Source organism: Cicer arietinum, chromosome 2 (genome assembly GCF_000331145.2).
Source record: "Cicer arietinum cultivar CDC Frontier isolate Library 1 chromosome 2, Cicar.CDCFrontier_v2.0, whole genome shotgun sequence".
NCBI classification, from domain to species: Eukaryota; Viridiplantae; Streptophyta; class Magnoliopsida; order Fabales; family Fabaceae; genus Cicer; species Cicer arietinum.
This window is the reverse complement of record NC_021161.2, coordinates 46,163,970-46,191,287: the sequence shown is the minus strand read 5'-3', so window position 1 is coordinate 46,191,287 and position 27,318 is coordinate 46,163,970. Positions and strand designations below refer to the sequence as shown.

The 27,318-nt window shown below is 31.8% G+C and overlaps 2 protein-coding genes across 5 annotated transcripts; one reads left to right on the top strand and one right to left on the bottom strand.

The window, feature by feature from the left end:
* The first annotated feature begins 136 nt into the window (after window positions 1–136).
* Window positions 137–15,097, top strand: LOC101488378 (uncharacterized). 4 transcript variants are annotated; one of them, XM_004490972.4, is made up of 24 exons: window positions 137–449; window positions 757–902; window positions 1,397–1,481; window positions 1,785–1,838; window positions 2,083–2,174; window positions 2,279–2,382; window positions 6,032–6,104; window positions 7,183–7,639; window positions 8,525–8,860; window positions 9,048–9,254; window positions 9,370–9,468; window positions 9,551–9,623; window positions 10,444–10,571; window positions 10,691–10,979; window positions 11,057–11,274; window positions 11,354–11,478; window positions 12,492–12,609; window positions 13,023–13,078; window positions 13,381–13,474; window positions 13,555–13,738; window positions 13,831–13,896; window positions 13,967–14,076; window positions 14,150–14,212; window positions 14,634–15,097. In XM_004490972.4, the coding sequence occupies exons 1-24, from the start codon at window positions 402–404 to the stop codon at window positions 14,739–14,741; spliced, it is 3,333 nt and encodes a 1,110-aa protein (XP_004491029.1). In that variant the 5' UTR covers window positions 137–401; the 3' UTR covers window positions 14,742–15,097. The 4 variants fall into 4 exon arrangements, with proteins under 4 accessions (XP_004491029.1, XP_073221382.1, XP_073221383.1 ...); XM_073365281.1 differs by having other exon boundaries at window positions 10,691–10,983; window positions 11,061–11,274; XM_073365282.1 differs by lacking the exons at window positions 137–449; window positions 1,397–1,481 and having other exon boundaries at window positions 762–902; window positions 10,691–10,983; window positions 11,061–11,274.
* Window positions 15,098–16,679: 1,582 nt separating this feature from the next.
* Window positions 16,680–19,759, bottom strand: LOC101488929 (zinc finger CCCH domain-containing protein 29). The gene is made up of 2 exons (XM_004490974.4): window positions 19,547–19,759; window positions 16,680–19,137 (listed from the first exon to the last, which is right to left on the bottom strand). Exon 2 carries the CDS (start codon window positions 19,125–19,127, stop codon window positions 17,040–17,042), a length of 2,088 nt encoding a protein of 695 aa, XP_004491031.1. The 5' UTR covers window positions 19,128–19,137; window positions 19,547–19,759; the 3' UTR covers window positions 16,680–17,039.
* Window positions 19,760–27,318: the final 7,559 nt, after the last annotated feature.

Below are 27,318 nucleotides of genomic sequence, written 5' to 3'. Positions count from 1 at the left end.
TTATAGTTTAATTTTAACAATCTGAAACTCCTTAAACTTCTAAAATGTATAAAAAAGATAATCAGAAAATTATTTAACAAAATGATGATAGAGAAATTGGTGTACGAGAAAAAATCGCGGGGCAAAAAGCAACCCCCGATTCAAAAGCTCCAGTGAAGCCTGGAACAAAACCAAGCAGGCCAAGTAGCCCACACTTTAGGCCTTGCATCACCGTTCGTTTCAATAAGCAAATCAGAAGGAACGTTCGTGCATGACGCATCATACTGATGATTCACACGGTACCTGAAGTTCAAAGAAACAGAAAATCGGAATACAAAATTTCTCCAAAAGAGGAAACAAACTCCAAAAAGCTAAAAACTCTATCGAATTGATCATCATCTTCATCTTCATCTTCATCAACAATGTTTTCTAGATTATTTCAGAAATCATCACCGCAACAATCTCCCCAGGTACGTGTTCAATTTTTCCACAACTAAATGCTATATCGTTACAGATTCTAAATTGTTCGAATTTTTCTTGTAGTTAGTTATCAATGTTGTTCATCGATCAAATGTTACGGAACGTTTTATTTATTTATTTTTAATTTAATATTTTTTTGTTCATTTTTATTGAAGAGTTAAGATGTGAGTTTTCATATGAATATACGAGTTGTAAGAATGATAATGTTACGGAACGATATTTTTTTATAGCTTTTTTATCAAGTGTTTTCATATAGTTTACGAGTTCTGATACTAATTTTTGTTTCTGAACATTTAGCGCGACGTTGAGCAACAGAACGTGGTGAAAAGTAGTAATTCCTCGGTGAATTTTAATCCGCGAGTAGTTCTTCACTATGGAGTTCCATCGACTGCGACTATCCTTGCGTTTGATCGCGTTCAACGTCTTTTGGCAGTGGGAACACTGTGAGTTATTAATTGCTTGTTATTGGCCTTGTGTTGGAAACATCGCGTTTTTTTTATTTCTGTCCATATTTGTTGTTGTTCTTTTTTGGAAACTCACATTTCCATTGATACCGAAGTGAAATATACATCATTCAGATAACTATCTATTTTAAGTTTGGTCAGGTATATTGATACATCATTTAACAATGTTACTATATTAGTCGTTATGTTATTATTGATACATGTTTTGTGCAGTATAAATGAGTTTAATGTTCTTGGAACTAGCTGATAATATTAAGTACTCTTTTTTTGTTACTAATATAAGGAGCTTTTTTCCCTTTAAAACTGTATTTTTATTAGCTTCATTAAATGCGCGAGCGTGCGTGTTTTTTAGAAAGTTTCATTGTTCCTTTTTTGTGATGATTGAATAGCTTAGATATGAGAGAACGGTTAATTCTTACTTAGATTGTTAGTGGCTTTAGGAATTGACTTTTGCATTTTCTTCACTCTTGTAGTGATGGTAGGATAAAAGTATTTGGTGGTGACAATATTGAAGGGATTATGATCTCTCCTAAGCAAACATCCTTCAAGAATTTAGAGGTTTGCAATTCTGGATCCATGTTGAAACTTGATCTAAGGTGTAATGTCTATCAGTCATTCAATCTTATATTGATTGTTTCCCCAATAAGGTTTTTTGTTTGTTCTTTGAGTGTGTGCAATCTCTGGCATCCACATTTATATGGTGATATGTGAATGTGGTAGTGTCTGTGTCTGTGTGTTTGTGTATCTTCATGCATGTTTATTGATCTAACGGTATACATTTATTGAACTCTAGATGTCAAAATGAAATGTTTTTGAAGAATTTCATGTATGCAATCTTACCTTTTTACATATTTCTCACAGTTCTTGGAAAATCAAGGTTTTCTTGCTAGCGTTTCAAGTGATAATGAAGTTCAGGTACATTATAAAGCTATTAAAGTTCTTTTAAACTTTCTATGACCAGACACTCTCAGTATGTGCCTGTGATTTTTTCTTTCATTTTGGTATTCAACAGCTTTCTTAGAATCTTACCTTGGATTGTGTTTTAATATCTTTAACTTTATGTTATCTCTCTCTCTCTCTCTCTCACACGCACACACATCTCTCTTCCTTTCCTATGTTTCATTTACTTAGCAGTTCAATATGTTTATGATAATGGCAGGTTTGGGATTTGAGAAACAGGCAAATTGCTTCTGCTTTGCAATGGGAATCCATCATAACTTCTTTCTCTATTATTTTCGGCACCAGTTACATGTAAAGTACTTGTTCAAATGATTTAGAATCTGCATTACAATCCACTCTTTCAAATGAAATCTTTACAAATGAGTATAACATTTTGCCCTGTTGATGTGATCCAGGTTAGTTGGAACTGAGCATGGGTTAGTGTATTTGTTAAAGTTTGATTCGCAAGACAGAAAAGTTAAAATTTTACCTTATTATGTCCCCACAAATGTTATATCAGGTAAGTACTCATTCTTATAGCTCATTTATACTATATTTGAGTTGGAAACAGGACTTTTGATTTTGTACCGGCCAAAATGGTTGGTTTAATGAGTATTGACATTTTCCTTTGGCTTGAGTTTGGTATGGGGTGAGATACTTTCTCATCCAAATCTTTCATTAAGGTGTAAGGAAGTTTTCTTTTGATGCCTGATAGATAGTAACGTTCTAACCACAAATTTTGAAATGACCTCATGTTTGTGGATTAGAGAAGTGTAGCTATTGCTTGTCTTGTTTAATGTCTTGTAAAAATATGAGTTGTTTCTTGTGTGTCTCAAACAAGATCACACATCTTCTATTTATAATGAGGTTACAATAATTACATTCAAATATTAGGAACTTGTATTTGACTAAGAGTTCTACCAATGAACCTAGGAAGTTGTAGAGTCAAGGAATAATAAAATTATACTTTGAATTCTAACACTCCTTATCAAGCTAGAGCATACATATCATATGCACCAAGCTTGTTACATATAGATTCAATTCGAGGACCCCTAAGTGACTTTGTGAATATGTCAGCCAATTGATCATTTGAACCAACAAAATTAGTTGTGATTTCTCCGGAAAGAACCGTCTCTTACAAAATGACAGGCAATCTCTATGTGCTTTGTTCTCTCATGGAAGATTGGATTGGAAACAATATGAACTGCAACTTGGTTATCACAAATTAGTTTCATTACGTTGGCATCTCCTAATTTGATTTGCTTGAGTAACTGTTTTAGCCATGTAAGTTCACAAACCGTTGCAACCATTCTGCACTCGATCTTGCGACTATGTTTTGCTTCTTGCTTCACCAAGATATTAAATTACCTCCAACCAAGGACACAATACCCATAAGTGGATCTTCTATCTAACGGTGACTCTGCCCATCAGCATCAGAGTAGCCAACAACTTCAGTGTTACCATTGTCTTCATAAAGTAACCCTTTTTCTGGTGCATTCTTATTATACATAAGAATATGAATCACAACATTCCAGTGACCATCACATGGAGCATTTAGAATTGACTGACTACACTTACAACAAATGTAATATCAGGTCTAGTTACCGTAAGATAATTAAGTTTGCCAACAAGTCGTCGATATCTACTAGGGTCTTGCAATGGCTCCCCCTGACCTGATAGGAGCTTGACATTGAGATCCATAAGAGTATCACGCGGGCGCCAATCAAGCATGCATGTTTCTTCAAGTATATCAAAGACATATTTCTACTGAGTAATTGCTATACTTGTTTTAGACTGAGCAACCTCAATCCTCAAAAAATATTTTAGTGGTCCCAAATCTTTGATTTGAAAGTTGAGACAAATATTGTTTGAGCTGATGAATGTCAACCTAGTCGTTACGTGTGATGATGTCATCAACATAGATAAGCAAGTAAATGTAAGTGGTTGGTGAAGAGTGCAAGAAGAAAACAGAGTAATCAGCTTCACATGTAGTTATACCACACTCTTGGAGCACGAGGCTAAACCTCTCAAACAAATCATGGTGAGATTGTTTCAGGCTATATAGAGATCGACGTAATCGACGTTCCAAGTGAAAGGTACTTCTAACAGTGAAGCCTGGTGGTTATGCCATATACACCTCCTCTCGTAACTCATCATGCAGGAAGACATTTTTTATGTCTAATTGATGGAGAGGCCAGTGATGAATAGTAGCTATGGCAAGAAAAAGTCGGATGGATGCGATTTTGGCAATGGAGAAAAGGTATCCCCATAGTCAAGGCCGAAGATTTGTGTGTATCCTTTTCCCACAAGACGAGCTTTTAAGCGATCAATCTTTCCATCAGACCCAACTTTTCCTGTATACCCCCAGCGACACCCCACTGTGGTTTTGCTTTCAGCTTTCAGGTAAAGGTACCAAATCCTATGTTCCATTGGAGTGCAAAGCAATCATTTCATCTATCATTGCCTGTCGCCGGCCAAGATTAGACATAGCTTCACCTGTATTTTTTCGAATAGACACAAAATCCAAGGAAGCCACAAAAGCATAATAGGATGTAGATAATTGATTATAATTCAAATGACAAGCATAAATAGGATTAGAATTTCGAGATGATATGTTAACTTTACGCAGAGCAATGAGTAGCTTTGTTGTATAGATGCAGAGGGTGAGAGTTAGTTAGAGCATAAGATGAGTCTTGAGGAGCGGGTGGTGGACGGGGTCTCCGTTGGTAGGTGCGTAGGGTGGTGCTAGAGACGGGTGAGAATAAATATATGGGTGGGTCAACGGGGAGATTAAGGACCTCTAGAGAGAAAGATTGTGATTGACCAAAATCATTGAACTCTTCTGCAATAGAGAGAAAGAGAGAGCGAGTCTCAAAGAAACTGACATCGGCAGAAACAAAGTACCGTCGAAGATCTGGGGAATAGCATCGATAACCTTTCTGCATATGAGAGTAGCCGAGAAAAAGACACTTAAGGGATTTTGTAGCCAACTTATCTTTCCCTGAAGTCAGGTCATGAACAAAACATGTGCACCTGAAGATGCAGAGTGGTAGAGTATAAAGATGTTGTTGAGGAAACAGAATAAAATGTGGTACTTTGTTTTCAAGTACAGAGGAAGGCATGCAGTTGATTAAGTAGCAAGTCGTGAGAATTGCATCTCCCCAAAGACGAGGAGGGACATTATTACGGAGCATGGTACAAGTCGTTTCCATCGGGTTCGCCAAGAGGTGGAGGCGCATGTGGTGGTTGTTGGCGACGGGAAAGCACTGTCGTGCTCGCCGAAGGATTTTTTGCGCAACGGTCTCTGGTGGTTTTAGGCAGTGAGTCGCACTGGAAAAGGTGCAGCTGGTGTTGGCACAACAGTAACAGTGTTGGCACAAAACTATGGAAACACGCTGGTTATGGCGCAACTTAAAAATGCAGAGAAGATAGGGGAAGGGCCGCCAGAGTTGACGATGATGGACAACTGTTTGTTGCAAAAAATTAAAAGATTGAAAGGTGGTGCTGCCGGCGGCAAAAATCGCCGCCGACAACGGTAGTGAAGCATAAAGACAGGTCACATAATCAAAAGCTGCTCTGATACTATGTAAAAATATAAGTAAATTTATGTGTTTCTTGTGTGTCTCAAACAAGATCACATATCTTCTATTTATAATAAGATTACAATAATTACATTCAAATACTAGGAACTTGTATTTGACTAAGAGTTCTACCAATGAACCTAGAAAGTTGTACAATCAAGGAATATAAAATAATACTTTGAATTCTAACATCTTCAACTTTCTCGACATGAGTGATGTGTGGCATCCAGAGAGGTTATAAGTTCAGGATTATAATTACTCCTGAATTTGTGTAAAAATAAATATTCTAAATTTCTATTTAATTACTTATTTTCATGCACCATATTAGTGCTCTGTAAATTGCAATAGATTTTTACTAATTAATTTATGAAAACTTGTGATCATGTTCAATAAATGTCCATACTAGAAAAGATTTTTGTCAGAATAATGGCATACCATAAATGTAAAATAAGTTCCTACAGCTCTACAAGATATATGTGACATAAGAAAATTGTCCATATCTAGTTTTTTTTTCTTTAACTTTGAGAAATCAAATAGTTTCTCCAAGTTTAACATCTATCTTGATTCAAATGTTGCCCACTGTTGCAGAAGCAGTTGGAATGTCACTTGATCATGTTTCAGTTGTCAGAGTTCTCCTTCAACCTTGTTCTGATGGGAAGAGGCAAGATAAGAACAAACTTGACAGTTTTCTTATTGATTTCCTATTAATATATGAAGAAACTTAGGCATTGATTTTAATTAATTTTGGATCTCCATGGCTAAGCTAGTTGGTCTTTCCTAAGGATTTTTGGCAGAAAAGAAAACATAGCATGTGATCAAAATTAGAGAGATCAAAAGTGCAATGAAGTCAAAATTATTTGGATTAAAAAAAATAAAAGCTAAACCTAATGAGGAGATTGTAATTTGTCAAGATATAAATTGGTTAAATTGATTAACATACAAGTCATATTATTCCAAACTTTTTTTCTTATTAAATTAAATAAGAAACCAGAATTTTAGTTTTAGGGTTGGACAGCCAAAATATAAATCGGTTAAATGGGCTAACATACATGGTATGCTATTCCATTCTTTTTTTCTTGTAAATTTAAATGAGAAGCCAGACTTTTAGTGTTATGGTTGGACAGCCAATTTGGAAAGCCCTTGTAAGGTTGTGATATTTGTATAGAATAATTCTACACGGCAAACGCTAGTTTGGCATAATCCTGTGGGATCAGGGTTTGAAAATTTTATTGGATATTCATCTAAATTTTTACATTGAAATTTTTATCTGTAACACCATATAATAAACTCGACTGTCTTGCCCCTAGATGGTTTACATATTACTGTGTAAATTAAACCATCCAATCCAATGTCTACTTTTGTTCTATTGTAGATTTATGCTAAACATTTGTAGTTAAGACATGGAGATCATGACAATTAATTTATGACTTGTTTAATATCCAAGAATAAATATCAAAGTTGCACTATTATACATATTATGCAAATAAACTGTTTCCATAACCCTAGAAGTACTAAGGGTGTGTGTGTTTTCAACTTTAATTAAAGAAAATGTCACATTGTTTTTACTTTATTTCCAATTTTCAAAGTTTTGTATCAACAAAGTAAAACGAGGTTATATTTTTGTGATTAAAAATGAAAACAAAAGAATTTTTTGAAACCAAGTAGTTGCTGAGCTTTTGTATGATATGTGTCCTTTATTACTGTTTTTTGTTGATTTAATTGAAATAATCATTTTGTAGACTGTTGGTCGCATATGAGAATGGTATGATGGTACTCTGGGATGCTTCAGAAGATCGAATTGTTCTCACCAGAGGCCACATGAACATCGAATTGAAGACAAAGAAAGTGGCTTGTTATTCAAGTGATCCTAAGGATGAACATTCTGATGATAAATTAGAACTTGAAGAAGATAAGGAGATAAGCTCTGTTTCTTGGGCATCTAAAGATGGATCTGTTGTCGTCGTTGGTTATGTAGATGGTGATATAATGTTGTGGGATTTATCAACGGCTGACTCTCCAATAGATCAAGAAGATAAAAAAATGTCAAATAATGTTGTCAAGCTTCAATTATCATCTGCAGATAGAAGGCTTCCTATTATTGTTCTACACTGGCGTGCCAATGGACCTTTGAATAGCAGTGGTGGTGAGCTTTTTGTCTACGGTGGTGATGAAATTGGGTCTGATGAAGTTCTGACAGTAAGCTTCATACACATAATAGCTATTTTGATCATGATATTTTAATAGTTATAGTAATAACTAAAAACATCATGACATGTATCATAATATTAACATTTCCAGGAGATTATGCATAGATGAGAATAATTTTCCTTTTTCTTGGTCATAATAATGAGAGCCACAAATTCAAACTGTCACAAAATCTTCCCACAACAGGCTGTCTTCTGAATGTTTAAGAGGAATTTTAGATGAAAGAGGAAATCAGCCTGAAGCAAAAGTCTTCTTTTCAGTGGGATAAGAGTAATGTGAACATTTTGTGTAAGATGTCCCTTGGTATTAGAAGAGTTTTTTCCTGGAGGTTGAAGATGATAGAAGAAATATGCGTAGGGATCCAGGTTCATTTCCGGAAAAGGTTACTGGTTTACTAGGCTCCCTTGTTCAAAAATGTTCAATTTTAGCCCTTCCATTATTGGATTAGAATGTTGGCCAATTCCTGCAGGAAAAACCAAAACTAATATATTAAAAGCAAGCAAATGGTCCTACATGAGTACTATAAAATTAGTAATTAGTCTATGCTTCTTTTTTCTCTTGGTACTTTGATTTTGTTATATACACTTGATGTTCATCCCGTCATCCAAATGGAGTTGTATTTTTGACTTGTTATGAAAGAAGAAAACAGATCATATGTACTTGTTGAGAAAACATTGTACATCCTCTCCGTGCATTGTTACTTAATTATTATTTTTATTGGAGAATAAATAATTTGTTGGAACTGATTATGGCTTCAATTAGATAATTATCTAAGATATAAAATTTGCTGTATCAATGGCCTGGTAAGTTTTCATAACTTCAACTCAGGTAGATAGATAATGTGCCACTATAATATGTCTTTTTTCATGTTTACAGGTTTTGAGCATTGATTGGTCTTGTGGGATAGAAAATCTCAAGTGCACTGGCCGCATTGATGTTGCACTTCGTGGTTCTTTTGCTGATATGGTTTTGTTGTCTAGTGATTGCCATACAGAGGAAGCTTGTAATATGCTACTTGTATTGACAAATCCTGGACAACTGGATCTGTACGACAATAATTGTTTATCCTCTTTGATGTCTCAACAACACAAGAAGACTTCTTCTCCCATAATGCAATATCCCATCGTCGTTCCCACTCTTGAACCGCAGATGACAACAGCAAGGCTTGATGTTGTATGCCGAGATGTGAAGTCATTTAGGGCCCTGTCTGAGGTAGCACATAATTAATATTTATTACTTATAGGTTTGGACTTTGAAGTCTTTTTTTTCTATGGCTAGCTGTTATCCCTATGGTAACTGTTACATAGGTGTTACTTTTGCAGTACAGATATTTTTTTTAAAAAGATTATTAAAAAGTACCAGTTGTTGCTCGAAAATAATGGGAAATGGTACCTTGTAGATTATTGTAGCTGCAAAGCAGCATTCAGGACAAAATCAGAGAAGTGAAGAGATAAAGTGGCCTTTGATTGGTGGTGTTCCAGGCCAGCTTTTCAAGGAAGACCATCTTATCATTCAAATATACATAGCAGGTTACCAAGATGGATCTGTTAGGATATGGGATGCTTCATATCCTGCTTTGTCACTTGTTTACAACATAAAATCTGAGGTTAGCCATTAGCATGCTATACAAATTTTAACTAGTGGTCTCCCCCCCTCCTCCGATGTTGCTCTTATATACTAATCAGAACTCATATTGAAGAACTCAATTATGATATTGGCAGGTAAATGATGTTAAAATGGGCACTGCAAGTTCGCCAGTGTCAGCATTGGAATTTTTTCCTGACACTCTACATCTGGCTGTTGGCGATGAAAGTGGCGTTGTAAGATATTAGTATTGTGATGTAGTATATCATTTACTTCTCATTCAAAAAGGTCTTAATTTTAACATGTGATAGTATGTAGGTTCGTCTATATGGGCTAATAAGGAGTTCAGATGACACAACTTTGAATTTCGTGACAGAAAATGGAACTGAAGGTTGAGTTTTCTTTCTTCATTTTCTTTTCTATTTGAATTGCAAACAGAATCTCTCTTTATTTGTTTCAAGTGTCAAGTAAGATTTATTATAATCTGCTCAAGAAAATTTGGCTGCGAAAATCAGAAACAATGTTAAAGGGGTGTCTCAAACTTAGAATTTTTTCAATTAATGATTGGGGGTGGGAGGAGTTTTCGTCTTAGATTTATTTGAAGGTTTCACCACAACCTAAACGTTTAAAACTAGTAGCTTGCATATTAATATGTGAATTGTGATAAATAAAGATTTTCTTCCGAAGCACTTGTCCTCCATCATTTTTTCAGATATGAATATAGGATCTTGTAGATAACATAAAAAAAATCAGCTTTCACAACTTTTTGGAAGGCTAAAGTTCTGTATAAGATGCTTGTGCATCTGGTTGGTATGTAATGATGGAACGGCAGAATCTTTAGCTATAACTCTGTCTTCCCTTACTATCACATCATAGGTTTATTTACTTAAATTAATTATAATTTTATTGGTATGAAAATTACTATAAAAAGATTTAAGAAATTACTGCCAACCCCAACTCCCCAACCCCATGCCTATCATCCAATATTTTCTGTGGCAAATGCTTCCGTTGAGTTATGGGAATCTAGACAAGTGAAAAGTAACCATCTAATCATGATGCAGATACTTGTATGCTTCATCAATAATCAATAAAAAATGTAAAATAATTTTATTGACAATGGCTTAAGTTACTTTTCATGAATCCCTTTATGCTAAAATATGATTTGATCTTTCTAATATGTGATTTTAATCTGTTCTTATGTTATGAGACAGTTCATAATGTTAATCAAGGGAATGGGCCACATTGCAAAGCAGTGTTTTCACTTCAAAATTCTGCTGTATGTGGGCTACAGTTTGCAAATCTTGGAGGGAAGCTTGCTGTTGGATATGAACATGGGCAGGTGAGATCTTCCATTAATACCTTTACTTTTTGACGGAAATGTTTTAGTTGTTGATTGAGTTGTTGAATGGCAATTTAAATTAGCATTCCAACTTATATCCTTTTTAATCCACTTTGCAGGTGGCCATGCTTGATATCAGTACATCATCAATTCTGTTTCTTACAAGTACTGAATCTGACACATATTCAGCAGTAGTTTCTCTAAATGCAAAATTTTCAGACGCTTCTAGCTTAAACATTCCACAGGAATCGGTGTCTGATATTTCTGACAACTCTAGGAAGGGGTTACTCTTCGTTATGACAAGGGATGCACAATTTGTTGCAGTAGATACTGAAACAGGGAATGTGGTTTGTAATAGGACAATGAGCCCAAAAGTAAAGTCAAATGCAATTTCATTGCACCTTATAGGCAAGTATTTGGGTTAAGGAAACTAGGTATTATAATCAGTCAATAATTTAATTATTTATTGTGCTGTGTTTTTTCAGATAGTACTTCTGAACTATCTGCTGAAAAACTGCAATCCCACTCGCCTCAGAAGAATGATTCTGGAATGCAAGCAAACATTCAATCTGAAAATACACAAGTTAAAGATGAAACTACTACCATAGAAAATTCATATTTTGGGCAGATAGCATTGAACTCACTCCTGTTACTTTGTTATGAGAGTGAATTGAGCTTACACTCTTTAAATTTTGTGATTGAGGTAGCATTCTTCATGTCCATTATTCCTCAGATCTTTTCTTTATTCCTTTATACCGATTAATAAAATTACCTTGCTACAGGGTAGTAATAAGTACTTACGGAAGGTGAACCTTATACAACAATGCTGCTGGACTACTATCTTTAAAAAAGATGATAAAGAATGTGTTCTGGTTGTTCTGTACCAAACTGGAGACATTGAATTAAGGTGAAATGCTTATAAGACTGAATGCTCTTACACATTATAACAGTCTTCAAGTCATGCATAAATCAAGAAAAGGTTCAATCCATTATGACAAGGGATGCACACTTAGTTGCAATAGATACTGAAACAGGGAATACGGTTTGTAATAGGACAATGAAACCAAAAGTAAAGACAAATGCAATTTCAATGCACATTATGGGCAAATATTTGGGTTAAGGAAACTAGATATTATAATCAGTCAATAATTTAACTACTTGTGGCATTGTGTTTTTTCAGATGGTACCTTTAAACTATCTGCTGAAAAACTGCAATCCCACTCACTTCAAAAGAATGATCATGGAATGCGAGCTAACATTCAATCTAAAAATACATAAGTCAAAGTTGAAACTACTACTACCATAGAAAAATCATATTTTGGAAGATAGTATTGAACTTGCTCGTTTTACTTTGTTATGAGAATGAGTTGAGCTTACACTCTTTACTCTAAACCCCTCATCTCAAAAGTAAAGCAAAGAGGTCTCCAAGGCATAACTTGATCAAATGATTGAGCTGAGACATTCGAAGGAGTTTGAGAAGGAGATCCATGATTCAAATCTTGGATCCAAACAACTAACATTTGGCTATAAAAAATTATTAATAAATAATAATCAAATTCTGAGACATGCCTTTATAAACCTAAAGTACCATCCTCCAAATAATTAGCACTATATATTATTTATGGAGGTTCACTAGTTTATATTATAATCTTGACTGGAACTTGTACTCTCCCTCTTCCCAATGTTAAAGTCCCAGGCTTGCTGCATCAGAAATATATAATAATTTTATTCCTGGTTGTTTATAGAGAATTAGAGAAATCATGCCCTTTTTTCTTTGAATCTGTAACGGTTGTTTTAGTGTTATTTGCTGTTGTTTCTGTGTCATATTAGCTTTCCAGGATGTCACGGTCTACTTCACTATATTTCCCCTTCCCAGTTTTCTTGACAAGATTTTGATGGATTTAATGTCCCTTTGAGCAGGTCCTTACCAACTCTGGAAGTCTTGGGAGAAATCTCTTTAATTTCGATCCTAAGATGGAACATGAAGACCGACATGGAGAAGACAATATGTTCCTCATCAAATGGACAAATAATTCTGGTCTGAATATTTTCTTGCTCTTCAAATAAATTTATTTTGTTAGTATATGTTGCCAAAACTTATTTGATCGGTCTTTTAGCTTGATATGTTACTTTACAAATCTCAAGTATTGCGAGACCAGTACATATTACTAGTCTCATATATATTTCGCATAAACATTTTCTAACAGTTAATCGGGAAAGAAATTTAGAAACTGAACTTTCATATTGAAACACTGATGGAAAAATGTTCCATTTTAATCTCTTTCCTTCTTTATGATATTCTTTCAAGTTTAACAATGATCTGAAATAACTACCTTTTGTACCAGTTAACAGATCAAAGTTTGAAACACAATGTGTTATTTCTACTTGTACTAAGGGGAGTTCCTATTGCTTTTGGTTTTGTAATCATACATGTGCTACCTTGTTTTATAGGTCAATGGGAATGAAGCTGCTTTCTTGTTACTGTTGACATGTGAAAATGAGCTCTGGTAACTTTCTGGTTCCTTCGTTCTATGGAACACATGTCTTTTATTTAGCCACCAAATCTTAACCCTATAACTTAGATCACTATCTTTCATATTCATAAGTATTGGATAAAATTATTTCAACATAACACAGCTTCTTATGACATAAAAACAATCAAATCAAATTTAAAGAAAGGCCGGGACAACCCACAGGGGGTTGCTGAATATGATAAGCCTCTACAAAAAAATGTGATAAAATTATATATGTAATCTTATTAACAATTAGAGTTTTGATTTCTCTAACAGGAACTTTCAAAATATTGCAGGATTCCAGAGTCTTTTCCTTGTCTTCATGATGAAGTTCTTGCAGCTGCAGTAGATGTTACTGCAAGCCTATCTCCAAACCAAAATGAAAGACAGGTGCAGTTTGTTCTGGCTTGTTGTGCTTTTGTTTCTCCCATTAATTTTCAGGATCCATGATTCAACTTCTCTTGCCATAGGGAGCACCTGCTATCTTTCTTAATATAGCCAAGAACTTCAAAGTGAGGAAAGCTGATCACAATACAGATCAAGCAGTTCATAATAATTATTTGGAAAATTTAGACCGATGTTTCTCGAGTCCTCCTTTCTTAAAGCCTTCTTCAGGCACAGAATATGGGCAGGATGCTTTTGAGCTTGACATAGGTTTGTCCTTAACATCTACTGCCAGCTATCCTTATCATCTTCTACTGCCAGCTATTCTTTATATTTTGAGTGTTTACATCATTCTCTCTCAGATGAAATCCATATTGATGAACCTTTGGCCTTTACATCTCCTCAGAAAATCATAATTGACAAGAAAGGTATGTCTTTATTTTATTATTTTCTCCTAAAAGTATTTGATATTTTGAACAGTCAATGTTTGCCTTGCAGAAAAAGCAAAAGAAACAGACAGACAGAAGTTACTTGAGGAGTCAACCACCGACTCAAAACCTAAAGCTAGAACAGCTGAAGAAATTAAGGCTAAATACAGAAAGACCGGGGTAAATTTAGAATTGAAAATTCTGTATTTTACTCATTTTAGCTCACATGTGTTAACCTAGTCACTTGCTTCAGGATGCCTCAGCAGCAGCTGCACTTGCAAGGGATAAGCTCGTAGAGCGGCAACAAAAACTTGAGGTTGACTACTATTCTATTCCATTCTTCATTACTCGCATGTTATCCTTACACATTATATAGCCTCACCGCCAAAAGACAAATATCCACTTTAAAGAAGTTTCTAGAAATAGACTTGTCATGTATGAGGTAAGTAGATGTCAGATTTGTGTTCATCTGAGGTCCAATTGAAGTCCATAAATTATTGACTTATCAAACTGCATAAGTCATGACCCATCCCTAATAAATTCCACATTTCCACTTTATCTCCCTTTAACAATAAAAGCTCTTTTATGTTCTTAAATATTAACTAAATCTTTTTGTAATGAGAAAAAATATTACTGTAAATAACCAGGTATTGTCAGAAAATGACCAGTCAACGACTTCGTCCAAAATGTTTGTATTGTGTTTCTATCTAATCATCTCTTCTTTTATTATTTACTAGATGCTCAACCAACGTACTGAAGAGTTGCAGAACGGTGCACAAGACTTTGCATCCATGGCAAGTGAACTTGCTAAACGAATGGAAAATCGTAAATGGTGGCAGCTATAAGGTTGCATGATTTCTTATATTCATCGTCAGGTTCTGCTGTGCTCCTTAGCAGTTGAAATTCTGTCTACACTTTGGCCTCTCATTTTGAAAGGTAGCTCTGATTCCTTTTCGTCTGTACGCATGTTAGTGTAACTTTTTATCTGTTAAAGTGTAATTTTATTGTTATCGTCATATTATTATGTACAGCACATTATTTTGTATATATCAGCCTCAATAAGTTGAGCATGTAAAGGTATGTTAGGATCTGTTTAAATCACCAAGAACTGCATAGGACCGAGAATTTCAATAGTATTTCTAAGGATTACACTATAACAATCATATTTGTTGATCAAACTATGGCCATATTTCATTTTTAATAGTTTTACTAGAGTAAATTATTGAGATGCAAATTTTATGAATTCATCATATTGCAGAAAATGTTATGATTTAAAGTATTTAGAGTCATGTTCTCTAAACTGACAAAGTAACACTTAACACTTTTCAGTCCATTAATAAGTTTGTGACACTTTTTTGTCCATTTTATAGGTTGACGAGATTCATGTTTATTCAAGTTTAGTATAACACATTCAATAAAATTTTGCAAAATATAAAATTAATTAATTCAATTGTTGAATCTCTTTAAGTTGACTTTGTATAATTTTAGAATTATTTGATATATTATTAAGAACATGTCTATAAATGTTTACAATGTTTTTTTTGAAAAAAAAGAGTATTTTATTTTTAAATGATCGTTAATAAGATATAACATACAATTGGATTAAGGGATTTTGTAGTGTATAAAAGTTATTAAATGTAAGAAATATATTTTGCATCTAATATCAACTGAGTTTAATGACATACACGATGTAAAATTATACGGCCACATAGTAATGCATACCATATCACCACTTTAAAAATGTAGTTACACAATGCGGAGAAATAATGAATTTTCATCAGTGTAATCTACACCAACATGAAAAGGAAGTGTAGGTGTGAGGAAGATGACAGTGAGGAAAAGCTATTGCTCTTTCGTATGACATTGTCATTTCAGGCGTATTGTGTGTCATGGAGGAAAGATAGAGCTCTAGTTAATATTTGGACAAAACTTTAATGCATTTTTTTAAAGTATTTTTCGTATGACTCTTAAATTAACCGATTACTATTTTATTAAATTCATAATTTTTTAAAATTTATTGTAACTACAAAAAGTATATTTTATATTAAGAAACATACAAAAAACATAAGAAAATATACTTAACTTTTTTTCTTAATATGTGATCGGTGCCAATCACTCAAGTAAAATTTCTTGTGAATGGTGCACTATTATATGGATCAGATCCCCTACTTTTGAATTTCTTTTATCTTTTGATGATTTTGTTTTTATCTCTCACTTAACTAAATGTTTCCTCTCATTCAAATAATTTTTATTAATTTATTTTAACTAAATGTTTCCTCTCATTCAAATAATTTTTATTAATTTATTTTAATCAACAATTAATTTCTCCCCAAAATAATACACTGAACACCGAATTTAGGGGATCCAGGTTCACTATATTAGATCGAGTAAAATTTCAACTTATAATAATAAAATAATCATGTGTTTTGTCAAAAAATTAATAAAAATAATTGTGGAACACCAATAAAAGTCGCCCTTGAAAAAATCCACCTTATTTTTTTAATGAAAAAATCCACCTTATTTAAAACTTCGTCCGTCGCATTATAAGTATCATTTTCAATTTAAATTATGCCACAATTTCTCACAATAATGGATAGGCATTGATATTGGGGGCAAAACAATATCTGTCACAATATAAGAATCATTTAAATTATGCTGACTTCTGAAGAAAATGATTAGTTATAACCTAATCATAACCACAAAGGTTGCAATTAAACATTAATAATAGTAATATTAATTAGATACACCAACAATACTTTCACAATAATGGATAGGCATTGATATTGGAGGCACAACAATATGTATTAAAAAAAGTTTACTGCTTAATCGATGACAAATACTTTGTTCTCTTGCTAAAGAAAATACATTGACCCACCAGAGAAAAGGGGCAATAATAATAAATTATATAATACAATAAAAAATTCAGCACCGTTGCTTCATCCAATGTTTTTCCAAGTCTTTCCTGATCTAGAAGTTGGAACTCTTCAAATCTCTGGAAGATTAACATGAATTTTGTTCTTTGGACCTAATTATACTATATGTAAATGTTGGATAGTAGTAACAGTTCAAATTAATAAATAAAATAATTAAATAAATAAAAACTGTCAGAATAACCAAGAAGTTTTGCCATGGCTGCATTTGACTCATGCTACCATCTGCTCTTGCTCTATATACATCTGCTCCACCATCCATGGTGGAAGCATCTCTCTACTCAGATCATATTGCTGCTGCTGCTGCTGCTGCTGTCGCATCCTCTCGGCGCCATACATCTCAGAATTCTCAGAAGGAACATCCTTAACCAATGAATTAACCCAAGAGACATCAGGTTCAGCATGTCCTGAATGTGCTGTTGGGGATGCAGTTGCTGCTACTCCATTGTTTCTGAACCCAAAAGAAGCAGATTTCCTCAGCTTGCTTAGCTCATCTCCATTTACACCCCAATCGAGTTTCCCCGTGGGAGAATTCCAATCGGAAAAGCCTGAGGACACCCTGCAAGAAGGGTTGGAAGGCGAAGACATCCCAATATGGTGGTTGGTTGCTGCGCCACGGTCGATGAAACTTTGGCTGCGCTGCTTTGCGAAGGCAGCTGACCTGGAATTCATCACTGCAGCTGCCACAGCAGCTGATGAATCGAACCCGTATGCTGAGGGTTTCCTCACTGGAGAGGAAGGCATGTTGGATGGATAACTTGCACGGAGGTGGTTCATGTTCTGGCGCATCTGCATTGCACTTGGAGATGATTGCATCTGTGTCGGTGTTGAAGGTTGCATAGAGAGTCCGTGTAGTTGAGATAGTAAAGAAGGATCAGTAGATGCTAACAGGTCGTCAAGGTTTGTTGGATTCAAATCAGCAATCCTGTTGAATTCCTTGCTCCGGAAAGATGGAGAAGAGATTCTTGCAATCTCTTCAATCAATTGTTGTTGCTGTTGCTGTTGTTGCTGTTGTTGACGACGAGGACTGTCCAGACCGAGCAGTTCCATCTCAAGATCCATATCCCTGGCACTCAAAGCACTCTTCAAGCGGCTACCTGAGAGCTGCAATGATGGTGGAGTGAAGTTTAGTTTGTTCTGCCACAAGTTTCCACTCTTGGGAGATGATGAAGCTGCCAAGGGAGACATGGGAGGTGTTGAAACAGTTGACATAGGCAAAGATGAGGAACTAAGAGCCAACGGACTCATCGATGTCATGTCAATTGCACTAGCTGAATAAGATTTTGGGGAAGGCATAGCTGATCCTGTGGAGGCATACACGGGGCGCAACTCTTCGGGTTTGTGAGCAAAGAAGCAGACTTTTCTATTGCAGCCAGTCTCGTCTTTGCAAAGCCTTGTTCGATATTGGGCAGGATGTAGCCATGACTCGAAAACACCGTGTGCATACTCACAAGAATCTCCTTTCTGACAGGACCCTTTGCGAAACTCGGGGCAGGGAACACAGCTGTAAGGGTATTTCTTTGGGTCTCTCCTCCTTGCATTCTCACCTGGATGAACAAAAGGACACTCAGTCCAATCATGAGAGTAAGCCCTCGAGCACGGCTTCACCTTGAAACTGTACATCCTAAACTCGTCCGATCCATACACACCGTTGTTTATGTCAGGCAACGATATATCAATAGGATATTCTTTCTTATCACCACCTTCTTTTTCTTTTTTCTCCAAACCTTCATTCAACGAAAAAGGATCATCCATCTCTCCTAGGACAAGTTCATCACACACACCACCTCTCAGAAACAACTCCAACACCTTCCTACGTGATTTTGACAAATAATTAAAGGCAGGAACAATCAGATCAACCGGTTTATTTCCACTAGCATCAAGACAATCAGCATCTGCACCAGCATCAAGCAAGAGCTTAACAATCTCAAGCGAGAATTCGGAACCACCAGCAACAGCACAATGAAGAGCAGTGGCCATATCAGAACCACAAACTCTGTTGACATCAACCTTTCCTGTCAAAATAATATACTTGAGCACCTCAGTGCTTCCAAACAAGGAAGCAATCATGAGTGGAGTCCTCTTTTCAGATCCCATCTTCTTTGACCCAATTCTTCTACCATACCAAAAGCCTTCTTCATTTACATCCAAACCCTTCTCATCTACTTCTCTTTTGAAAGCTTCAAAATCATCAGATGCAGATAATTCAAGCAAGATTGAGGAGTTGTGAATACCCTTCTGAAGCTTATTCTCCATACCGTAGTCTGAGGAAGAAAGTTTACTTTTGGAACCACTGCACATGCTCTAAATCCTGCAGAATAAACCAACACACACTCAATAAAAAACTTCACTCTATTAACACAAAACACGAAAAATAATCAAAAATCCACAACTCATAACTTTTTCTCCCATTTCTAACAATATATAATCTAACATAACAACCCTAATCAACTACCTAGAAAATAGATCCATAACAGTATTTATCAACTATCCAAGACAACAACTTAAAAGGGTGGAAAAAAAAAGTTAACAAAACGGTACTAAAAAGGGTGGAAAAACAAGTAACAACCTAAACCTAAAACAAAAGCTTGAAACTTTGACCTACCCAGAAGCAGACCCACAAAATATTTTCCTCAAAACCATAAAACACAACCTAAGATCAAACGCATACATAAAAATAAAATAAAAAAAACACAACTTTATAAGAAAAAAAAACATACCTTTAGAATTGTAGAAATGAAATAGTAACAGTGGATGAAATAAGGTTTAATTGTTGTTGTTGAAAGTAAGAGTAGAGATCGAGAAGAACTCGATTGAAATACGATGAGAGAGTAAGGAATGGATGAGAAGGGCTTTTTATTGTAAGCTGAAGAGGAACAGCAACAACATGTATGTATGAGAAGAGAAAGGTAAAGGAAGAAGATAGGAAAGTGTGACTTTTCTTCCTTCCTCTTTCTCTTTGGTCAAAGTCAATTATTCAATGCCAAAGGTAAGGTGTGGGACCTATAAGCAGCGTTTGCTTAATGTCTCTATCTTCCTAAATGTAAATGTAAATGTAAATGAAATTCAAATTCAGATTCAAATTCAAATTTAAATCAATTTCAAAGTTTGCGTGGACCCCACTGTTGATTCCAATAATACCCCTCAGGGTGGCTCAACGGGTGGTTTTCATTAACAACACATGTCATTGTTTCTGCACTTCTTTTCTTATCCTTCTCTTCTTTATTCTCTTCCTAATTGTTCTCATTCTCACTCTTAATGCCAAAATTAATACTATCTTATACACAAATTCTAATTCTATTGAGTACTAGCTTATTCACAAGTTTGACAAGTGTTTTGTTGTAGAATAATGTTTAAAAATAATTTAAAACCTACTATAATGATTATATTATTTGAAAATAATTTTTATTTATTTTATAATAAAAAATTGAAACAATGATTTAATTAAGTCTTTTATAATCTTTCTTCATTGGTAATTACGTCTTTTTATTTATTAAAAGTGAAAAAATCAAATTAATAGTAAACAAATCTTTTTTTTCCTTGACTCAAAGGAAAGTGTAAATCTAAAAAGTGTAAGTTTTTGTTGTTGTAAAAGATATCTCAATTGAAAGCTAAAAAAAAGTTTAAGTATAGAGATTAATTTAAAATAAAATATAATTTTTAAATAATTTGTAGATAAATAGGTTTAATTACTTTCGAAATCCCTCAGCTTATAGATTTTTTAATATATTTTTAAACTTTTCTTTTTTGTAATTTGTTATATCTATAATTTGTATATTGTATCTTTAAACTAAAATATTCTTATATAATGAGTTCTTTTAACCTTTAAATATTTTTTAATTACATGTAAATTTACCGATATAATGTAAATTATTTAAAAAGTTATATTATAATTATAAACTATTTAAAAGTTGAAGAACTCAATTAAAAAAAAGTAGTTCAAAGGATTAATAATAAATTATGAATAAATTATTAATTTAAAAATATAATAAATCTTTAACTTTTTATTTTAAAAATCTAATTAAAAATATTCAAATAATTAATGGACGTCGTGAATAACTAAAATCTATTAAATATTAACAATTATATGTTTATTTCTTGAAATACAAAAAAAAATTAAAAAATGATTTTAAGCTAAAAAAATAAAATAATCCATATAATTATTTCATAATGTTATAAATATCTCATTTAATCAAGGATTAAAAATCACATTTAACTTTGACTAAGTGATTAAATTCAAGTGTTTAATAAATTTTAATTAAAAACAAATTATTTAAAAGAATTTAATTTCAAATATTTAGTACAATAATTATTAATTAAACTTTCCTTAATTCACAGTTGAACTCAGGATTATCAAATATCTTCTTTAACATTGGAAGGTAAAAAAAGCATTATCTCTCTTATGGAAAATTTAACTTACCATGTTTTCTTTTATTTTAAAACCTATTATCCGCTCTTTGATATATATATATATATATATATATATATATATATATATATTACATATTTTACGTAAATATTTATTACATTTTATTCAATGTCAATTATAAAATAAACAAACTTTTGAATTTTGGTGAATGATTATTATGAACTATTATTTTAAACATTTCTCTTTATATATATATTTCCTTGCTTTTTATTTTAAATTTTGGTTTGTCGTGCGGTGTCACCGTGAGAACAAGAGTTTCCATGCACATATATTTCCTTTGTGGAAAAAAATGCACAACATTTGTGTCTTAATAAGCCAAATGTAAAATCTACAAAGTTTCCTTTAATTAGTAAGAATTGGAGCATCTTCATTATAGGCTCCACATGGAACTCATGTTGACAACCACAAAAAGAATCCTTTCGAATTGCACACTTTCTTACTACCACGAGTCAATTAAATCCTTCTACTAATCTTTATACAATTATATATTGTCATTAATAGAATTGAAATATTTAACTTTGAATGCAATTATAATTCATTTCACACAATTAAACATTTAAAAGTAATTTTAATCTAACTTATTTAAACAACTGTAATTTATAAGAATCACGTTTACATCAATATTTTCATACATAAGTTAATTTATATTCAACTTCTATAAATTTATATCATAAAATACGACAAAATCATTATTAAAAAATTGTTGTAATTATTGAGTTAAGCTTTATTGAATTTTTGGTTAGATTTATCTTAAGATTTGGTTGATTTGTTTTTTCTTTTTTTATAAGTTGCATTTATATATATATATATATATATATATATATATATATATATATATATATATATATATATATATATATATATATATATATATATATATATATATATATATATATTTCAATAGTTGAATAAAATAATTTTTAGTTCATTAAACAATTACTTGTTATATGGTATCATATTGCATTTTCCTTCTTTCTTCTCTATAGTTGACGACCTCTTCCAAAATTATCCAAATTAAACAAAAAGATTTTTACAAGAACTTTTATTACCTTTATCCAAGATAAAATCGTGAAGATATCATTGTCACTCCACCATTTGAGAGATCAAATTACTATCAATTGAACTTATCCATGAGTCGCACCATTCTTTCCAAAAATAAACTCAAATTTATTGATGGAACACTTTTAATCTCATCTCATTAAAATGATAAATTTAAATCTTGATAACGTTGTAATGTGATGAACGTTTCTTGAATCACCCAATTCGTCTATTCATCAATAGCTTAGAAGGTTGTCTACACCAAAAATATCAATATTTGTTAAATAAAATAACATTTAAAGACGTTTATGAGTTTATGAATTAATATTAATTAATAAATTGGAGAGTGGAATGGAAATATGAAAGAGTACGGAAGCAATGAAAGGAGGGACCACATGTTGAACTGAAAACCAAAAAATATGCATAAATAGTATGAACGCGTTATTGTGAAGTGTTTGGCTCATGCTGCTTCCAAATTTGGTATAATATTTAATATTAATATAATGTGTTAGTTGTTGAGTGAGTGCATAATTTGTGAGTGGGTCTTAGTTGGGTGACAGACAGCACAGGATATGATATGTTTGTTTCTGAGTCAGCCTTCCATTATTAATACCTTTGAAATTAAAAGCATACTTTTCTTTCCACTTCAAAAATACACACACCTTTGACATAGTCATACTTATACTTCTTTTGCTTTCATAAATCTATTCTATTGATGCATTTTCTTAGTCATTTTGTTTTCAAGTGAGTAAAGATTATTATTTTTCCTAAATAGTGAATCAAGAAAATATAGCCTTTAGCTTTAGAGAACTGAATTATATACTTCCACATTTTGACCTACTTTCACATTTTATACATAAATTTCTAAAAATATCTTTGTACAAAATACAAAAATTATATATAAAAAATTGGCCTTTTTTTTATCCCACTTCTATATTTTTTTAACATATAATTTTTTTTTAAAATTTTTAGAATGTAATTTTTTTCTCAATTTTTTTATATATAAAAAATTTTAAAAATAAAATATTCGATATGTAGAATTTATTTTTTCACATCGAAAATTTTGAGTTTTTAAAGCTTTTGATATGTCAAAATTTTCTCTAATTTTTATTTACATATAAAAAATTTAGGGAAACGATATTCTATATATAAATTTTTTCTTTGTTTTTCTTTTCGTATATAGGAGATGTTTCATTTAAAAAAATTCTAGTATGTAAGTTTTTTTTTTCCTTCTGATTTTATTTATATATCAAATATTTTGTTTTTGAATTTTCTGGAATGTAAAGATTTTTCTTAGTTTTTTAATATATATATTTTTTCAGTTTGTTTTGCATGCCGATAATTTGATTTTTAAAATTTTTATTATGTAAGTTTTTTTATATATGGTAAAAATTTCAAAACAAAACTGTATAAAGTTTTTTCTCTGTTTTATTTTATATAAAAAAATTCAAAATTTTAATATGTTAATTTCCAAACCGAATTTTTGAAAAAGAAGAATTCACATACAATTTAATTTGTGTCGGAAAAATTTTGGGTCCAAATTTTTTCATTAAAAAGACATAAAAATCATACAATAAAATTGAATTTTTAAAAAATCGTAGAACAGAGATCAAAGTGTAGTTCTAATCAAAATATCATGCTCAAATTTGACCCACTGGATTAACGAGGAAACCAGGCCCAATTCACAAAGTTTCTATTATCCGATCCATTTAAAATGGTTCTATTTCAATAGAAATTCATATAAGCAAATAAAAACATAACACAAGAAACCACACCTATGTTTTGTTCTTGTGGTAAAATTAATCAATGAAAAAGATTTATTTTTGATGAAGCTTTATTGTAAGAATTTTGGGGAAAGCACTCCCATTACCCTTTATTTTTTTTAACACTTTAATATATATTTTTCTTTTTATTTAGATCCTTTAGCTTTTAAAACATATATAAGATTATCTTTTTTTTTTTATTAATATTTTTTATACATTTTAAAAAACATTGAATGGCAAGTCTGCATAGTATCATAATAAATAATTTTATTTTTTATATAACTTTTTTTAAGAATACAAACTTCTCTAGATTAAATTATTAGGGTTCTTCATAAGCTTTTAGTTTCAGAATTTTTATTCTTCAATATCATAATATTTTTGGTTTTCTTCTCCTCCTTTATTCATCCTCCAAAAAATAAAAATAAAGTAATTGAAATCATTCTTCTTCTTCACCCACCTTTGGAAAGAGCTGGAAGAATTTGAGGAGAATTTTAACTACTCACTTGTTTTCTCTATAAAGGATTGCATCTTATGGAGAACTATGAAAGAAACGTATTTTATTTTTGAATTTGAAGAGCATAAATCCAAAAATAAAAATGTTTTGTTTTGTTCTAAAGTTTTAGTGGCTAAACTCACTTATACTAAATATATAGAAATAATGTATTTCAAAGTTCAAATATGTGTTTTAATATATCAAATGTTTATATCGTAAACAAAAACAAAGTATTTGAAAAATCCTAGAATATTTAATGTGATTTTTTTGTATTTTTTATAAAAAAAGTTAAAATATAAAACTATTAAATGAAATAACAAAATTTAGGTGCATTGCTTTTATTTGTTTTTCATGTGGTCTTCACTTAAAATATGTCAAAATAAAATTTTATAAAATTATAAATTTAAAGAAATTATAATTATGAATATTTTAAGTTAAGAACAACACGAAAAATTTCAAAAGAAAAAAAAAACACTTAAATCTTGTTTTTTCCAAAAATCATGCTCAACTTTGACCCATTGGGCTGGCCAAAAAACCGACACAATTCACAAAAGCTTCTAATAGCTGAGTGATCCATTTATGATGGTTCTTTATATTTTTCAATAGAAATTTATCAGTTAAATTTGTGATTAGAGAAAAGTTAAAACACTCCCAAGATCTTTTATCTTATTTTTTATAACATTTTATTACTTTATCTTTTCTTTTTTCATATTTAGATGCTTTATCTTCTTTTTTTATCTATTAAAAAAACGTTGATAATCTTAAAAAAATTGAAGTGGCAAATTCGCATAATATTATATAAATTTTTATTAAAAACACAAAAGTCGATCCAAATTAAATTATTAAGGTTTTTCGTAAGCTATTAATTTCTAAATTTTTATTTTTCAATATACCAATATTTTGGTTTTCTTCTTCCTCTTTATTCATCTTCCAAAAAACAAGTCGTTGGAATTTTTCTCTCTACTTCTTCACCCAACCTTTTTGTTCAAACATTTACAACTTTTTCTTTCTCCTCTCCTCATAATTTTTGTTAGCTACTGGTTGAGTGTGTTGTTTAGTTTTAAAGAGTTTAGTTGTTTAATTTTAAAGAGTTTAGTGTATACTCATTCACACTGTATCAAATATTACTCTAGTGGGTTTTACCACATTTTCAATGGGATTAATGAGTTTAACTTGAACTATTTTGATTTGTTCTTCTTTAATTATTTTTTTCCTTCATATTTTTTTATTATTATTATTATTATTATTATTATTATTATTATTATTATTATTATTATTATAAGTGCAAGGTACAATGAATTGATTGTATATTTCATGTCTTTTTGAAGGAATAAGTGTTGGATCCATTTGACGTCCGGGGTACATGTTGTCTCGCATATTATTGAAATAAAAGTAAATTTTTAATTTTATATGTTAAATTGTAGCTTTATCGACATAAATTTTTTACATTTTCGCATTTCTTTTCGTGAAATTACAAAATGTTAATCTCTTTATCTAAGTTTGTCATAATTAACATTATTTGTTGATGTCACGGGATAAACTTCTGAATAGAACACATATTATTGTGTATATAGATTTCACATCAATTAACTTCTTATACACAAGAGTGACAAAATTTATCCAATTAAATTTTAAAATTTTTATCCTGTAATCCTAAAAAGAGTATGTTGAATGTTGGTTCAAACATACCTTGAACCAATTAACTCAATGATTTGACGGCTAAGTTCACTTAATCAAACCGTTTTTCATATGTGTACATCTATTTATGACTAATAATTTGATTTAAAATGATTACCTGACTATTTGTTGGATAATATAAATGATATGACTAGGGTTGAACATCTTATCGGTTTGGGCGGGTTCGAGCTCAAAAACAACAACCGGCTCAAACCATGGGTGAAAGACATAGATCCAATGAAGTCTGCTAATTGACACGGTTTGGACGGTTCACGGGTTAGCGGGTAAAACGATTAGATTAATTCGGTTTGGGCCATAAAAAATATCTGGATATTTTAGTGTTTTTTCTGTGACGACCAATTTTTAGGCCAATTTTTTTACCCATTTTGGAATCAATTATGAGACATATTTAAAAAACTTTGAAGTTTTGGCTCATTTTAATCAAACCCAACCCATATCGTAAGAGAAACGAAAAATTAAACAAAAAATTATTGTGATTTGAATAAGTAAAAACAATGTTAAAAACTCTAACTAAGATCGTTAAAAACAAGTTTTGGCTTATGTGCGTTTGTGAGACATCTTTTCTCCGTTTACAGTTGATGAGAAGAAAAAGGAAACAAAAAAAAAGAGTATTAACGTCGACGGAACCGATGACTAAATTTTTGTTTAGTTAGAAACAAAAATGATGGAGGTGGTTGAGGCTATTTTTTTCCAATACCCCCTTTTCCAAATTTATATTCCAATATACCTTCTTTTCAAATTTAAACACCAAAATGCCCCTTTTTTTTTCAAACTTTTTTTCCCTTACAAGTCGCCATTTGGAATGGCGACTTCCTTAAGGAAGGCCTACTCCCAAATGGCGAATTCCAACTGCTTTTTTTTTTAAAAAAAAAAAAAAATCAATTTTTTTTCGTTACTCATATATATAATTTAATTATTTTAATTAATAAAAATACATAAAAAATAAATAAATAGACATTTAAATTATGAAAAAAATTTAATAAATCCAAATGGACATTTATAAAATAATTTTTTTGTTAAAAAAATATTTTAATTTTTATTGAAATAACAAAAGTAATATATATATATATA